General features: G+C 37.4%; 1 protein-coding gene across 2 annotated transcripts; it reads left to right on the forward strand.

Annotated features, from left to right (window-relative positions):
• The first annotated feature begins 357 nt into the window (after window positions 1-357).
• On the forward strand, window positions 358-13,092 carry ptpn11a (protein tyrosine phosphatase non-receptor type 11a). Of its 2 annotated transcripts, none has more exons than XM_051909045.1 (16): window positions 358-592; window positions 1,544-1,666; window positions 2,843-3,037; window positions 3,175-3,367; window positions 4,851-4,970; window positions 5,147-5,260; window positions 5,368-5,464; window positions 5,572-5,651; window positions 5,731-5,889; window positions 7,171-7,302; window positions 7,384-7,538; window positions 7,696-7,763; window positions 8,885-9,036; window positions 9,109-9,221; window positions 9,519-9,619; window positions 10,413-13,092. In XM_051909045.1, the coding sequence occupies exons 1-15, from the start codon at window positions 579-581 to the stop codon at window positions 9,586-9,588; spliced, it is 1,785 nt and encodes a 594-aa protein (XP_051765005.1). In that variant the 5' UTR covers window positions 358-578; the 3' UTR covers window positions 9,589-9,619; window positions 10,413-13,092. The 2 variants fall into 2 exon arrangements, with proteins under 2 accessions (XP_051765005.1, XP_051765004.1); XM_051909044.1 differs by having other exon boundaries at window positions 359-592; window positions 10,391-13,092.
• Window positions 13,093-16,235: the final 3,143 nt, after the last annotated feature.

Below are 16,235 nucleotides of genomic sequence, written 5' to 3' on the forward strand. Positions count from 1 at the left end.
ATTATTGCAAAGCATGTGTGCTATTTGCTTGTCAAGATGCTGCTGATATGCCCCATTTGTATATTTTCTTTCTGGGGTTTTTTTTCTCTTCTATTAATCTTACAGTGTGTTTGTCTCAGAATTTGTTTTCAATGATTGCCATTGTTCAAAACATTTGTAATTTTTATGGTGGTTAGTTAGAGAATCCAAAATGCACTTATACATTCATATAGGTCAATTTTAACCTAAATTATGATGATATAAAAATATATATTATTTTAAATCTATTTTAGACAAAATTTGTCCGAGCTGTTGTTCCAGCGTTCCGCCTCTAGAGGGCGTCAGTACGGCGCGTCGCTCGCTGTGTGTCGCAGCTTTGGTGACGTTTTTCCAATCGACTCCAGAAAACTCTCTCCGCCGCCGCGGCCTAGCGCTCCTGTTCCCTCTTTCCCGTTATTTTATTCACTCATGTCCGTCTGTCCGAACCCAAACCGAGCGGGACTCGCTGCCGTATGAGGCGCTGAACACGGGGCTGTCGATTTAAACTGAGTTTTTACCCGGAAACTGAGTGAAATTGCAGTAAACAGAGTGAGGGAGAGATGACATCCCGAAGGTGAGAAACAAGCAAAAACAAACCTAATATTCTCCGCGTTTCTCGTTTATTTTGCATTTCTTGTCTCTGTCGGGCATCTTATTTTCACGATAAATCAAATAAATGTTTGTTTAAAGTGTTTTAAATGTCTGAGGTGCGATATGAACGTGTTTAAATGTCAGACAGTTTAATGATTTAAACCCAACAGGGCGAGACTGGACATGTTTTGAGTGTGAAAGAGTCAGTCTAATGAGGAATTACTTTGAATTAACTCATTTTCTGCTCAGTGATCATATTCCATATCTGTTGGTTATGATTGACAGGTCATATTGTAGATTTGTCCACAGACAGGGATGTGACACTGTGTTTTGAAGTATGGCATGACAGCAGTGTGGTGTGAATAACATAATTTGGCGTTATTTTGCTTATTATAGTTAATGCATCTGCCCTGCTTGTATTAATATAGCTTTCATGTGATACCCACAATAGATATAGATAGATATAATTGATAAGAAAAATAGATGTTTGCATAATTCAGCCTATAAACAAAAACTAAAGCATCTGGAGTGTGACCAAACCATATTAGGGCACTTAAGTCAAACTTAAAACTGTCTGAAACTGATTACATTAGAAACAAAATATGAAAGCAAGTATCACATATTTAAAATAAACATAGTACAACCACAAATTTCAACAATACATTTGACACAAATATTATATTGTTTGAAGTAATCAGAGGGCAAAAGATCCTGCAGAATATATTTCACTATTTTGATCCAATATTCTCAATATTTAATGCTAAAATGGTTTTAATGTTGAGCTGCACACTTTTTTGTGGCTTATCTTTTTTCATATGACATTTTTTACTGACATTTCTGCAGGTACTTTCATGTTTACTGACCAACAGTAGCCGCTTGTTGTTAGAAGTGTTATTTCATGTCGTGACGGACTGTGTTGTGTGTCTGTCGGTAGGTGGTTCCACCCCAACATCACTGGAGTGGAGGCAGAAAACCTTCTACTCACTCGTGGTGTGGACGGCAGTTTCTTGGCCCGTCCCAGCAAAAGCAACCCTGGAGACTTTACTCTTTCTGTCAGGTGAGAGGTGACGGACAAACCAGCATTCAGGCTGGGAATAACAAGTGTTAATTGGAAAATATATTATGCACTTGACTACACTGTAAAAATATCCTGTTAAATTTAAAGTGAAAAAACGGCACAAATTCACCGTAAAAAAAAATACTGACCACACCGGTATTCTTGCAGGATGGCGTATTGTTGCCTGTGGGTCAATGACATTTAGATGTCCGAATCAATAGAAATCACAAAAGTGATTTTATATACATAGAAAAGTAAAACGTCTACTTTTAAGGTTTCAAATAAGTTTTGGGAGAATAAAATGTCAAAATGTGGGTGAAATAATGTTCCATTGTCATTTAGTCTAACACTTATATTTATGTAAAAATTGAAACAACATTCTTATTCTGATTTGTACGTATTAAAATATATAAAAGAATAAGTGAGCATACTAAAATTTATTGCATTTTAAATTAGAAGCATTTGGGGTTAAAGTAATTAGTCTTTAATATGGTATAAATAGATTTTTGTAGTAAATATGTCTGACAAGATTGACACAGAATGTGTCTGAAGTTTCAGCTCAAAATACGCCACAGATCATTTATTATAGCTTGTCAAATTTGCCCCTATTTGGGTGTGAGCAAAAACACACCATTTTTGTGTGTGTCCCTTTAAATGCAAATGAGCTGCTGCTCCCGGCCCCCTTTTCAGAAGAGGGCGGAGCTTGTCAACAACTCTACTACAACAACTCTTCCTCTTCTCTAAAGCAGCCCAACATGGCCACACCCCCTTTGTTGCGTGTTCTCGGGGGCGGGGTTTATGTAAATTTTGGGGTTTGTGATGTCACCAACCCAGGAAGATGCTTGTTGTAGTCCCTACCAGCCGTTTGTTGTAGTCCTTAAAAAGCGATTTCTGTAAAAGAAAATATCTCCCTTTGCGTTGAACTTTGAGCGTCGTAACTTTGCAGATGTTGTTTATGCTCAAACAGCAACATTACACACTAACTAAAGTTAAAAAAGTGAAATCATAATCAAGGACTCCTTTAAACCATTCACAACTTTTCACTGTATATGGCAAGGTAACTTACAGTTAATCAATTAACATTTTACTGTAGCATTTTTCTGTTAAAATTACAAACATTTTTGTGTACTAGTATAAACCAATTATATACTGAATTGAAGCTCTTCTCTTCACTAGGCGAAATGGCGCCGTCACCCACATTAAGATCCAAAACACGGGAGACTATTATGACCTGTACGGTGGAGAGAAGTTTGCCACGCTGGCTGAGCTGGTGCAGTATTACATGGAACATCATGGACAGCTGAAAGAGAAAAACGGAGACGTCATTGAGCTGAAATACCCGCTCAACTGTGCCGATCCCACTTCTGAGAGGTGAGCACATGCATAGCTCATTATCCGTCTGTCCTTCCATGACAACGTAGGCCGATAGTTGTGTTTTATAGACTTTTTATTGGCGTCTGAACCTGAACACCCTCCTTTGATGTTGTCCTTTTTTGTTTTTTTGCAAGGTGGTTTCATGGTCACCTATCTGGTCGTGAGGCAGAGAAGTTGTTGACAGAGAAGGGCAAGAACGGAAGTTTCCTGGTGAGAGAAAGTCAGAGTCACCCGGGAGATTTTGTGCTCTCCGTACGGACTGGAGATGACAAGACGGACACCAGCGACAGCAAACCCAAAGTCACCCACGTCATGATACGCTGCCAGGTAAAGTTCAGAAGAATGACTTGCAGGTGAAATGTGTGTTTTTGTTTTTTTTAAATAAGAGATAGATTAGAATGGTCAACTAGTTGTTCAAACAACCAACTAGTCAATTAGTGTGCTCAAATAGTGTAGATTTAAACAAATATTTTTTCTTGTTTATTGAATTTGAAGATGCAGCTTTAATGTTTTTAAATGAAGTTGTTTCTACATTCATTCCTTTAAAGCATTGCTGATAAAAATATATATTAGTGATGAACCGAAACCGAAAATTCAAGATGCACTTGGCCGAAAACTGAAACCAAAACTGAAAATAAATAAATGAATAATCAATAAATTAATCAAACTTATTTAATGATCAACACTCAAATAGCTAAAACTGAGTTGTACAAACATTTAAATTGCACAGAAGTGTTTATATCAACTTTTTAATAAAAAGAATTGTTTCTACTCCAGTCTGTTGGTGAAATATAAACATTTAAACGACAATAAACTGTAGTTTATTAAATAATGAAGACATCACTAACAGGTGAATATAATCATTATGTAATACAGTGCATATATTTAGCAAAAAGCTCTTCTTTAGACTTATTTTTTCTAGCTAGCTAATGAGTTAATGGATATTGAATGGCTTTCTTGAGGTAAATGTAATGTTAAGTGACATTGTAGAGCCAACAAGCTGTTTTATTGACATCTTTCCTGGTTAAATCACTGATTGAGTGATTATATGAGACAGGATTCATTTCGATAAGTTGTAATATATCCTTCGACATTCTTCTGGTGTTCACACGTTTATTTTGTGATGTAACTAGTAGTAAAGAGATGGCTACAGTGATCCTTCACGGCGTAATAAAGAGTGCCAAAACGTCATTTATTGTTTGTATTTCATATAAAAATCAAAAGAATTTTAAAGTTGAGACTTTGCTTCATATTGAAAGTAACAAAGCACAAAGCTTTTTTTGATTATTGAATGACAAGCGTGCTACAAATTAGTTTTGAACAGAAAACAGCACAGACTAAAAGATTTTAGATTTAAGAACCATTACATTATCGATTAAAATCGAGAAATTAATATTGTCAGTCCAGAGCTAGTGTCCACTGTCCACACAGCTGACATGTTTAACATGTTTAACTGCACGAAATAGACGCTAAACACAGTCAAAACGAGCCACCGGAGAAGCAGAAATTAATTGTCTTGTTTCGGTCACTGATTTCGGCCCTCCAAAACCATTTCGGCTCGAAACCAAAAATAGCTGCTTCGGCCAAAAATGTTCGGTAGCCGAAATTTTGGTGCATCCCTAATGTATATTTAGGCTAAAATGTGTTCCTGCATTCAGTGTTAATGTTTAATTGATGGTCTAAAATTGGAAACCTGTTTGAATAGACAGTATTTTTTTTGCCGCAACTAGCAGTGCAGGAATGACATGCTTCATCTTAAATCTTATGTGTTATGTAAGTTGGCGATTATTTCTATTATCATTTTTTTCAGCATGATCTAAAGTATGATGTTGGCGGTGGGGAGAAATTCGACTCGCTCACAGACCTGGTGGAGCACTACAAGAAAAACCCTATGGTGGAAACACTGGGGACAGTCCTGCAGCTCAAACAGGTGTGTGATTGACCATTTTAAGTAAAGATCCATTGAGAATTGTGATGTTCCTTATTTGTAAATCATACACTACCGTTCAAAAGTTCGGGACCAAAAGACCAACCCCTAACTTTTGAGCAGTACTGGTACATTTGACATTCCTAATACCAAGTAATGCAGTGTTGTGTTTCTTACAGCCTCTGAACACGACCCGCATCAATGCAGCAGAGATCGAGAGCCGGGTACGAGAGCTCAGCAAGCTGGCAGAGGCCACAGATAAGGTCAAGCAGGGATTCTGGGAGGAGTTTGAGGTGAGAGCCACAACGGATAACTACACTGATAAATCAATGCACAGTTTCTCACACCTTTATTATAAAGAGTCGAGTTCTGGGAATCATTTTCAATTCTGTGCCCACAGACTCTTCAGCAGCAGGAGTGTAAACTACTCTACAGTCGCAAGGAGGGCCAACGGCCAGAAAACAAAAACAAGAACAGATATAAGAACATTCTTCCCTGTAAGTGAACATCATCATCCTGCAAATCCCAGAAAACTCTCAGAATCACATGTGCCACATGCTGATGGGCCAATATTAATATTCTTATCTCTGCGCCTCTTCCTCAGTCGACCACACGCGAGTCGTGCTGACCGACGGTGATGCAAATGAGCCAGGCTCTGACTACATCAACGCCAACATCATCATGGTAATAAAAGTGCCTTCAAGTCCTGTCAGAATGATTCAATATTTACTTGTGTAATAACGTGGTTTTTGTGCTTCGCCAGCCTGATAACGAGAGTAAATGCAACAATTCGAAGTTGAAGAGGAGCTACATCGCCACGCAGGGCTGCCTGCAAAACACCATCAGTGACTTCTGGAGGATGGTGTTTCAGGAGAATTCTCGAGTCATCGTTATGACCACGAAGGAAGTGGAACGGGGAAAGGTGAGCTGTTTCCCAAGGGTTTTACCCATCACATACATTTTTGTTGTGGTTCATGAACTGATTTTTAGCTAGCTAAAATTAATATTTAAATATGTGAACAGTATTTAAATGGTACAAAAATGATTATTGTGTCATGAAATGTACTTTCGAAACTTGAAGTTAGACTTGAAGTCATAATTTGTGTGAAAAAAAAAAAAACTTAATTCATGATAAAAAATTGCTATTGCTATTTAAAATACATTTTAAAAAGAGCTCCAGGTTTACTGTTCCTGTTTGTAGGGATGCACAATTTGATTATATATCAAAATGACTGTAAAATAATGATGATAATTTATATTTTTATTAGAGATGCATGATTAAGCGTTAAAAGATCGCAATCTCGATTCAAACACCCACACAATTCTATTCCTAACTGACAACAATTCGCCTTTTGTCTATTAAACCTTTGACAAAATCACACTGGACCATTCAGATCTGTGTTCGCACTGTCACTGAGCCAGAGAGAGCCGTTGTCTTGTGTAGGTATGAAAAAGCTTTACAAACAGTCTTTTCAAACACACTGTATCATTATTTGTGTTACAAATATTCAAATTATCACAGAAATACTGGGATAAATGTTTATAGGTCGGACGTAAACACTGATTTCTACGGTAGTGATCAAAATAGAGCAACAAGTGACTGTTAAAAATTGTATTTGTCATTGAATCATTCATTCAAAGGATTTGTTCAAAAACGAAGATTTATCCAGTAATGAAACAAGTGAAGTATTTGAGTGAGTCATTGAATCATTTATTCAAACTGATTTTATTTTTTATATACTTCATTAAAATTAGTTATACTTTTTTTTTTTTTTTTTTTTTCAGAACTTTTAGTAAATCATGTTATTTTGTTTAGTTGTATGTTCAGAATCATGGGAGAGTCGCGACCTCTATTTGAAACAACAAAAAAAAATCATGATTCTCAATTTATCCAGAATCGTGCAGCTCTAATTTTTATTATGATTATTATTATTATTACAAAATAAAAATATTAACAAAACATAATACAAAATATTACTCTTGTGATAATACTATTACAGATTTAATACACATTTCTTATTTGGAAAATGGTTGACGAGTGTTGCTTCACTCGGAAACCCGCAGCACATATATTTATTTAATAAATCGCAGCCTTTGCGATTTGATAATCGCACTAAGCCATTTTACGATTTCGGTTTTATTTCTAATTAAATGTTCAGCCAAAACTGAACTGTTCTGATATGCATTGTACTTTCCTTCACAGAGTAAGTGTGTGAAGTATTGGCCTGATGTGTCCGCGTTGAAGGAGTACGGAGCCATGCGTGTGCGGAACGTTAAGGAAACGTCAGCACATGATTACATCCTGCGAGAGCTGAAGCTGTCAAAAGTTGGACAGGTAAAGTAAAAATTACATTTTTACATGACACATGAACACAAGAGTTTGTCTCTAACACTAGTGTTCTGTCTGATATGTTAGGGTAATACTGAGCGCACAGTGTGGCAGTACCATTTCCGCGCATGGCCAGACCACGGTGTGCCCGGAGACCCTGGTGGTGTTCTGGACTTCCTGGAAGAGGTCAAATTGAAGCAAGAGGGCATAACCGGGGCTGGACCCATCGTGGTGCACTGCAGGTTATGAGAACACGATCAAAAACACACTTCAAACAGACCAGAGCTGATTTCAATCAAAATATTTATGGCTTTTAGTTAGACATGTCAGTCTAAATATTTTCATCATCAAGCGAGTCTGTTTGTTGGTTATAAACTTGCATTTCTCTTTCTCCTTCAGTGCTGGTATTGGACGAACAGGAACGTTCATCGTTATTGATATTTTAATAGACATCATCAGAGAAAAGGGTAAAGTCCCTACATCTAGATTGATCATCTATTAATTAGTGGTTGAGTGTTATATTGCCATGGCATATATATGTGTGTATATATGTATGTATGTATTTATATAAATATATTTTGGCTGATATTTGGCACTTTTTTAATTATCGGCATCAGCATGTAATTTTTTCTGTTTGGTTGATGTATTGGAAGTTGGACTTATATTTTGATATTTGATTTTCACTGCGCATTGGAGCTCGCATTCTACATTTACTTAATTTTATTAAATTTACTTATTAGACAGAACAAAGTAGGGATGCACCGATATGAAAATTTTGGCCGATAACAATAACCAATAATCTTTATATTTGAAAGCCGATAAGCGATATATTGGCTGATTAATCTAAATCCAATTTTTAATGTCATTTTTGATATAATTTTATATAATTTTTTTTTAAATAATTTGATTACAAAAACAAAAGTCTCACCATTTAAAAGCCATGTCCTAAGCAAACAATTATAATGTTCTCATTACAATTTTATCTAGCCTATATGACAGACTTGCGCTGCACATGTTGAACTTAACTGTATTGTCCTTTTTGAAGTTATTCTAATCATATTTCAAGCAATTCAAAACCATCATATCAAACAGTGTATATATGAAGTGTCTCAGCTGAAGGAAATAAGCCATTATTTATCAGCTTTAATATATCTGCCAAATTTTCTTATCCTGCCGATAACATTAAACATGAACATATACCAGCCGATACCGATATGATGCCCTAGAACAAAGGTATATAACAAAGTAAAAGTATATAAAAAGTATTATAGTACTTGCTTTTTTTTTTGTTAGTAATAGAAAGGCAAACTCTATACTTCCTCATCTACTGTCAACATTCGACAAATACGCTTTTTTATCATTTAAACAATTTACTGAATATCTAATAAACATTTAAGTTCACAAACCTTGCAAACTTCCAGCTGTAAAGACTGCATAAAACATGTACCCTATGTATAATGGTCGATCGCTACTATTGATTCTCTTTATGTTAATTACTAGGCCCTACAATCTAAATTAGGCCACAGTAGCAACTTCACTTTTTTTTTTTTTTTAAAGTTAGCTCTAACCAGAAGTCTGTGTTGTGCAGGAGTGGACTGTGATATTGACGTGCCCAAGACTATCCAGATGGTGCGATCTCAGCGTTCAGGAATGGTACAGACAGAGGCCCAGTATCGGTTCATATACATGGCCGTGCAGCACTATATTGAGACTCTACAGCGCCGCATAGAGGAGGAGCAGGTGTGTACGACACAGATATTGAGCTTGATTAGTGGTGAGATTGAAAGGCTGATTCTTTTGTGTCTCTTTCAGAAAAGTAAAATTAAAGGACGCGAGTACACCAACATCAAATATTCTCTCTCTGACCTGACTGGAGGAGATCAGAGCCCTCTGCCACCGTGCACACCAACGCCAACCTGTGCCGAGTGAGAACACGCATGCTTTTCACACAAAACCTCACGCTATAGACAAATCATTCTAATATGCTGATTATTATTATCAGTGTTGAAAACGGTTGTGTAAAAAATTTTGTCAGGATTCTTTGATGAATAGCAAGTTAAAAAGCACAGCATTTATGCAGAAGTGGAGATTTCTGACTTTGCAGGAGAAAAAACTAAGTGTAAAATGTGTCAGCATTGATTTCATGCCAACTCTAAGCTGGAAACTCACCATTTTGCCTGGTTAAGATGTATAGAGGTATCTGATGTCTATATGTTTTACAGTTTGAGGGACGACAGCTCTCGAGTCTATGAGAATGTGGGTCTGATGCAACAGCAGAAGAGTCACAGATGAGATTCAGACTCCATCACTGTCCAAATCACAGGTATGACGGCTCATTCTTCACCACAACACATCACAGTACATCAAACACATGTGAACAAGCTAATCAAGGTCTTCAGAGTTACTAGAAAGCTACAGGCAGGTGAGTTTGATCAAGGTTGGAGCTAAACTCTGCAGGAAAGTGGACCTCAACCTCCTTGGGAACTATAGATTTAAAGGGATAGTTCACCCAAAAATATTTATTACTCACCCTCATGTTGTTCCAAACCCATAAGACCTTTGTTAATCTTCGGAACACAAATGAAGATCTTTTTGATGAAATTTGAGATTTCCTTCATTGGGAGCAAAGCAACTACCACTTTCAAAGTCCAGAACAGTAGTAAAGGCATCACTAAAGTAATCCATGCGACTCCAGTGATTTAACCTCAATTTTATGAAGCGACACGAGTGCTTTGTTTGCACAAAAAACCCCCCACACAATTTACCAGAAAATATTGACCTGCTATCCAGTAGGGGGAGCATCACGGTGCATGCGTGTTGTGTTGACTAAAGAAGTTTTGTTGCTTTGGATAATATTATTTTGTAAATAAAGTGGTAAATTATGTTTTTTGCACAAACAAAGCAGTCTAAAATTATTCCTGTCTGAATATGGCTAAAGACCAATAATATTAACGTCTATCTGCAATGTCGATTCCCATAGTTACCTTTTTAAAATCTTGTGCTCAGTCTTTGAATAAGCCTTTAGTGTTTGTTGTGGGCCAAATAAAGTGCAATAATGACTGTGTGTGATCTGTCTATTTTTATTCCCTGACAGGAATTGCTTTTGTTGTTGCCAGGCGCTCCTGAAAACCTGAGAAGTGATCATGACTAAACGGAGAGACGACAAAAAAGACAAAAAAACAAAGGAAAAAAAAAAAAGAAGAAAAAAAAATCCAGAGACCGGTCCACACGAGCTCAGAGACATGCGGATGGAGTGAATTTCATTTCTCCTTCCAGCTACGTAGCCTTTTAACCCCACACTAAGAAACCACTGTGACGATCATGAAGCCTTATACTGAATAAACCCAAAACAGCCCCTGCAAAATCATGTTTTTTTGGGTGTGGAGTTTTCTGAAATCAATTCAGGCTACATTTAGCGCTTGTGGGAAAAGCTTTCGCTATTACGTTCATCTCTTACGTCTTGCCTCATTCATTTTTTTTTTTTTCTCTTTCCGTCTCTTTCTGGAAAGCATTAAGTGTGATATTCTAACAGAAAAAGGACACTATCATCACATACGCCTTTGCTAAAATAATTGGGAACAGAAGAGAAGCGATTCTCAGCAAAGGAAATCTTCACAATACAGTTCATTCATTTTATATGCAGTGAAAAAGGCCCAATACCTAATCGCAGCATTCTGTGCCATCTTAGTGCTAGTGCTAAATTCAGATTGGAGGATCCGAATCGTTCTAATCATCCATTTTCACGTCCTCTGCCTTCAGTTTAAGCCCAGTGTCCTTAAGACTTTGCTCCAAACAGCAGGAGAACTTCAACCCAGATGGGTCGGAAAACCTTTGGTTTGCCTTTTTTGTCCCCCTGGAGAGCGACGTCCTGGTTCTGAGGACTTTTCCGTGGGACAAAACGTCCGTGTCACTGGCTTGTTTGTGTTACTGAATTATTGTTCTGCTGCATCAGGCCACCCAGCAGCTGCTTTCGCTTGGCTGCGAAACCTGTTTCTTATTCATTTTTTTTAATGATATTTTGCTGTTTTTTGTTTTTTAAAGAAATTGCTTATTTACGTCAAATCACCGTATGAACTTAATTTCCAAATCACTGTTTTAAAAGTGACTGCACATTTGTAACCCTGATGATTTCTAGCTTGTAAAGAGCAGTGGGGGTTTTAAAGTGTTATTTGGGCCCTCTGTGATGGACAAACTTGACTTTTTGAATGAATTGTTTTTGCCAGGTCACATGCCTACATTTTCTCTTCTAATTTTTGTCTTTCCAACACTCTAAAAAAAAAATGCTGGGTTAAAAACAACCCAGGTTGGGTTAAATATGGACAAACCCAGCGACTGGGTTAAATGTTTGCCCAATCTGCTGGGTAGTTTTATTCAACTCAACTACACACAAAAAAATGCTGGGTCAAAAACAACCCAAGTTGGGTTAAATATGGACAAACCCAGCGATTGGGTTGTTTTGATTCATCGTTTGGGTCAAATGTTTGCCCAACCTGCTGGGTAGTTTTATTAAACTCAACTATTGATTAAAAATGACTATATGGCTGGCTTAAAATGAACCCAAAATAGGTTGGAAATTAAAAATCAGACACATAATTACTAGAGGCAACAATAATAATCAAAAGGTGAACATTTATTAATAAATGTTTATTATTTAGTTATTATTCATTAAACTTATTAATAAATGTTCATTTATTAAACATTAATAAATGTTAATTTCCAACATATTTTGGGTTCATTTTAGATGAGTAATAGTAATTTTAAACAATAGTTGATTTTAAATAACAACCCAATCTCTGGGTCAAAAAATACCCAATCTCAGGGTCAAATCAACCCAGTCACTACCCAGTCCATATTTAACCCAACTTGGGTTATTTTCAACCCAGCATTTTGTGTAGTTTTAACACTTTAATCTTTGATTGCATCACTAAACCAAACTCTCATCCATCTAAAGTTGCTTGTTGTGTTAACGTCAGCAGTATTTTGTCATTTGTTTATTTAACATTTTCGCAAGTGCTTTAGAAATGCATTTTTCCTCAGCAACATCGGTTCAGACGTCGTCTTCGTTCACAGCCTTCAGTGTCTTGTTCTCCGTTACGTTCATATTATTTGGCCTTGGCTTTCTCACTTTCTTTCAACTTGAATGTTGATTCCTTACACATTTAAAATACAAAAGTCGGTGCTCTTTGAGTTGGTTTTCTCGGCCCGTCATGTATCTGGTGTCCTGTAGTGTGTTTATTGTAAGTGTGTGAGCGTGTTTGTATCTTAAAAATACTGCTGTTTGTTTGTCCGGTCTTCTGTTTCAGCCACGCTTTTCTCAATGATGTAAAGATTACACACGTGTGTGTGTGTGTGTGTGTGTGTGTGTGTGTGTGTGTGTGTGTGTGTGTGTGTGTGTGTGTGTGTGTGTGTGTCAGTGACCAATATCTTCCTTTTCTTTCTTTTGAAGCAAACAAAAAAAGTCCCAGTCCTCTTCGCTCCATAGAAAGCATTACAGTCCAAAGCAACTAATGTGAATTTTTGTCATCGTGAAGAGAACGAAACGGTTGTGGAACTCAATGCAAACTATATTTTTTAAACTTGTATATTGTACATGAATATCTTGTAGAGGAGAATGTACTTACTAAACATATGTAATTGCCATTAAGATATACTGTATGTTTAACCCAGCAGCATCTCTTCTCGTGCCAGACGGTGAGCCTTACAGAAGCTAATAGGGTTGATCGTGTTGTTCGGCTATCAATGCAATTAACCAACATGAACTCCTTGATAACAATAAACAAGAAGCTCACATCTTCATGGTTGAGTCCTCCTTTGAAGTAATCTGTACTATTGATGGATGCATGGTTGAATTGAATGTTGATTGAATGCACGGATGATATTTTGTGTGCATATCAGATGTAGTTTTTTCTTCTTCTGAGACTTCCAGTTCATCTGTCATTGCTGTTTTTGGAGGAGCATGGCAAACAGGTAATACTGCAAAACAATAATATCATCGTAATGTAGATTGCTGCATTGCCACTTTCTGACAAATTGCACATTAAACGTAGTAAGCAATGGACTGAAGCTAATAGGTTTTGTTGTGCTGGACTCTATTTTTATGTTGCGCAGCTGGCTGAGCGCTGTGGAGATTGTGCAGCTGTTTTACTGCAGGGCTGTGAACGAAACTCATGACAGCAGATCTGGATTTTACTGGGAAGTCACATGGACTCGAGGTGAATCTGCTCGCAATAAAGTGAAACTCAACGTTGGAAGTATTTTAAATTAGCACATAAGAGAGAAATTACATGAGATGTTTCTCATATACAATCCAGCTTGCTTCCTAATATAGTTGTCTAATAATTCATAGTTTTCACATGACATCACAACCTGTTCCGCCCACCTGGAGGGCAAAACAAGGCTTTCCTCTTCTGCCTGCCAGTTATTTTTTAGTAGTAATGTAGTAAGAGAATGATATTAAAAGACCAAATTCAAAATATAGCTGCAAGCAGCAATTAACAGGGTTCAAGTGTTTTAAGGCCTTTAAGCATATGTGTAAAAAGATGAATTGAAATAATCTCCAATATTTAACGAACGATTCGATGGACAGCGGCGGGCCTAGAGGCAAAGTTGCTCAGAATGAGGAGTTCAACCATGTGGTATGAATTTCGTGGGCGTGTGTGAAAAATCTCGCGATACAAGATCATTTGTGCACGTGAAAAATGCGAAGGCGCCCCCTCGGGGCTGATTTCTTTTGAATTTCTCACAGGCCTCTAGGGACGAGAGTCAAACAGGCCCAGCGAGTTTCATTCCGATCGACCTCTGTTAACCTTGTCTGATAGCTGCTCAAACTTCATTGGACGATGGCGGACATGTTTTTCAAGATACGTCAGTGTCCTCATAGACAATCATGGCACCTCGGACAAAGACACTGTATGCCAATTTTCAAGTCGATCAGACTAACAGTGAAGTAAGTAGTTATAGCCATTTTCATGTTTTTTTTGTTTTTTTTTTGCTGTTATAGCGCCAACAAGTGGCTAGTTGCCGCATCCTTTTTTATGCGACCACAGAATGAGCTCTTACATAGGTGTGCCAAGTTTGGTGAAAATATCTCATTCCGTTCACGAGTTATAGCCATTTTAGTAAAAGTGGCTTCACCCACTTTGAACGTTTTGGCGGCCCTTAGGGACCATGAATCAGATTTTTTACTTTTTTTTTTTTTTTTTAACTGCCCGATCACTTTTAGGGGAGAATGCTGATCATTGGAAAATGTAACAATTACAATAGGGTGTCAGCGCTATGCACTTGAACCCCTAAATACACCTTATTAATGGAGGGAGAGTGGGGTAAGATGAGCCATTATTTACTCATGTGGTCCTCAAGATAAGAGGAAATTAGGCAGAAGTACAATGAAAGTATCTAAAGTAATTTCTGGATGTTTCCTATTATTTTAAATGATCAGAATACATCTACGACAAAGGGTTTGAAAAATATGGCTTCTTATTAAAAAGTGTTCATGTGGCTTGGTTTACCCCAGTTTGGGGGTAAGTTGATCCGAGTCAGTGGGTAAGTTGCACCATCTGGATCTGAATCAAACCCATGTCAAATTTTAAAGATAATTTACCTCTTCTAAAAACTAGTTTAATAATCAAATTTCCTTTTACAAATAATCATATGTGACCCGTGCTGGCAAAATGAGTGGCAATGAGCAAATTTTCAAAAATGAGTTATTGTTATTCTCACATTCTCTGTTAAAAACATTCAAAAATGATGTATGATTTGTTGGAATATGACAAAAAAATGACTGAACTACACCCGGTTGAAGTCAAAGTCAATTTTGAGAAAAATTGAGTTTCTTTCTAAAGGTTCCAAAACAAAATCAACTAGCAACCATACCTTAAAATCCCTGGTAATACCACGAAATTTGGCACAAACCAAGTCAAAGCCCATATCTATAGGAAAAATATATACATTCAGCTCTTTTTCCATGATTCCACAATTTTTTTTATTGACATTAATGAAACAGCCTATATATTAAGACCTACTGTACCAAACGGATCTAATATAGTGTTGCACGTCAGATGTTTTTCCCCAACAGTCAATCAAACGTTCACTTAAGACATAACAGATAATGTTTAGTGAATACTTGCCAAGACGGATTTTTTGAAATACTGTAATTTCTGTATATGTGTATATCGGGATGGGATCACGCACTATCTGAAGTGTTGCTAAGTCACCGATATGTGTCATTTGCTTTGATGCAGCAGCCATTACATCTGTTATGCTAAAATTTTACTTTTGACAAGCCAAAAACAGAGCCTTCCACTCCTCCCATGTGCTTCTCCTTTCCACAGTCTGGCAGAAATGTTGGGTGGTTTCAAAATATATGGTCACATGACAATAAATGTGTACAGTTGCCAAGATACAGGGGGTGGGTCAACATACCCACTGGCTCATCTTACCCCACTCTCCCCCTACTATGTACAGGAAAGCAGATGAACCCAGAATACAGTTTCTCATTCACCCCAAAATGAAAATTCTGTTCCAAAACAGTATGAATTTCTTTCTTCTGCTGAACACAAAAGAAGATACACTACATGCACATGAACTTCAATGACATCCCATTCTTAATCTGTAGGGTTTAATATGGAGTTGGCCCACCCTTTGCAGCTGTAACAGCCTTAACTCCTCTGGGAAGGCTTTCCACAAGGTTTAGGAGTGTGTTTATGGGAATTTTTGACCATTCTTTTAGAAGCGCATTTGTGAGGTCAGGCAGTGATGTTGGACGAGAAGGCCTGGCTCGCAGTCTCTGCTCCTATTCATCCCAAAGGTGTTCTATCGGGTTGAGGTCAGGACTCTGTGCAGGCCAGTCAAGTTCCTCCACACCAAACTCGCTCATCCATGTCTTTATGGACCTTGCTTTGTGCACTGGTGCGCAGTCATGTTGGAACAGGAAGGGGCCA

Source organism: Ctenopharyngodon idella, chromosome 10 (genome assembly GCF_019924925.1).
Source record: "Ctenopharyngodon idella isolate HZGC_01 chromosome 10, HZGC01, whole genome shotgun sequence".
NCBI lineage: Eukaryota > Metazoa > Chordata > Actinopteri > Cypriniformes > Xenocyprididae > Ctenopharyngodon > Ctenopharyngodon idella.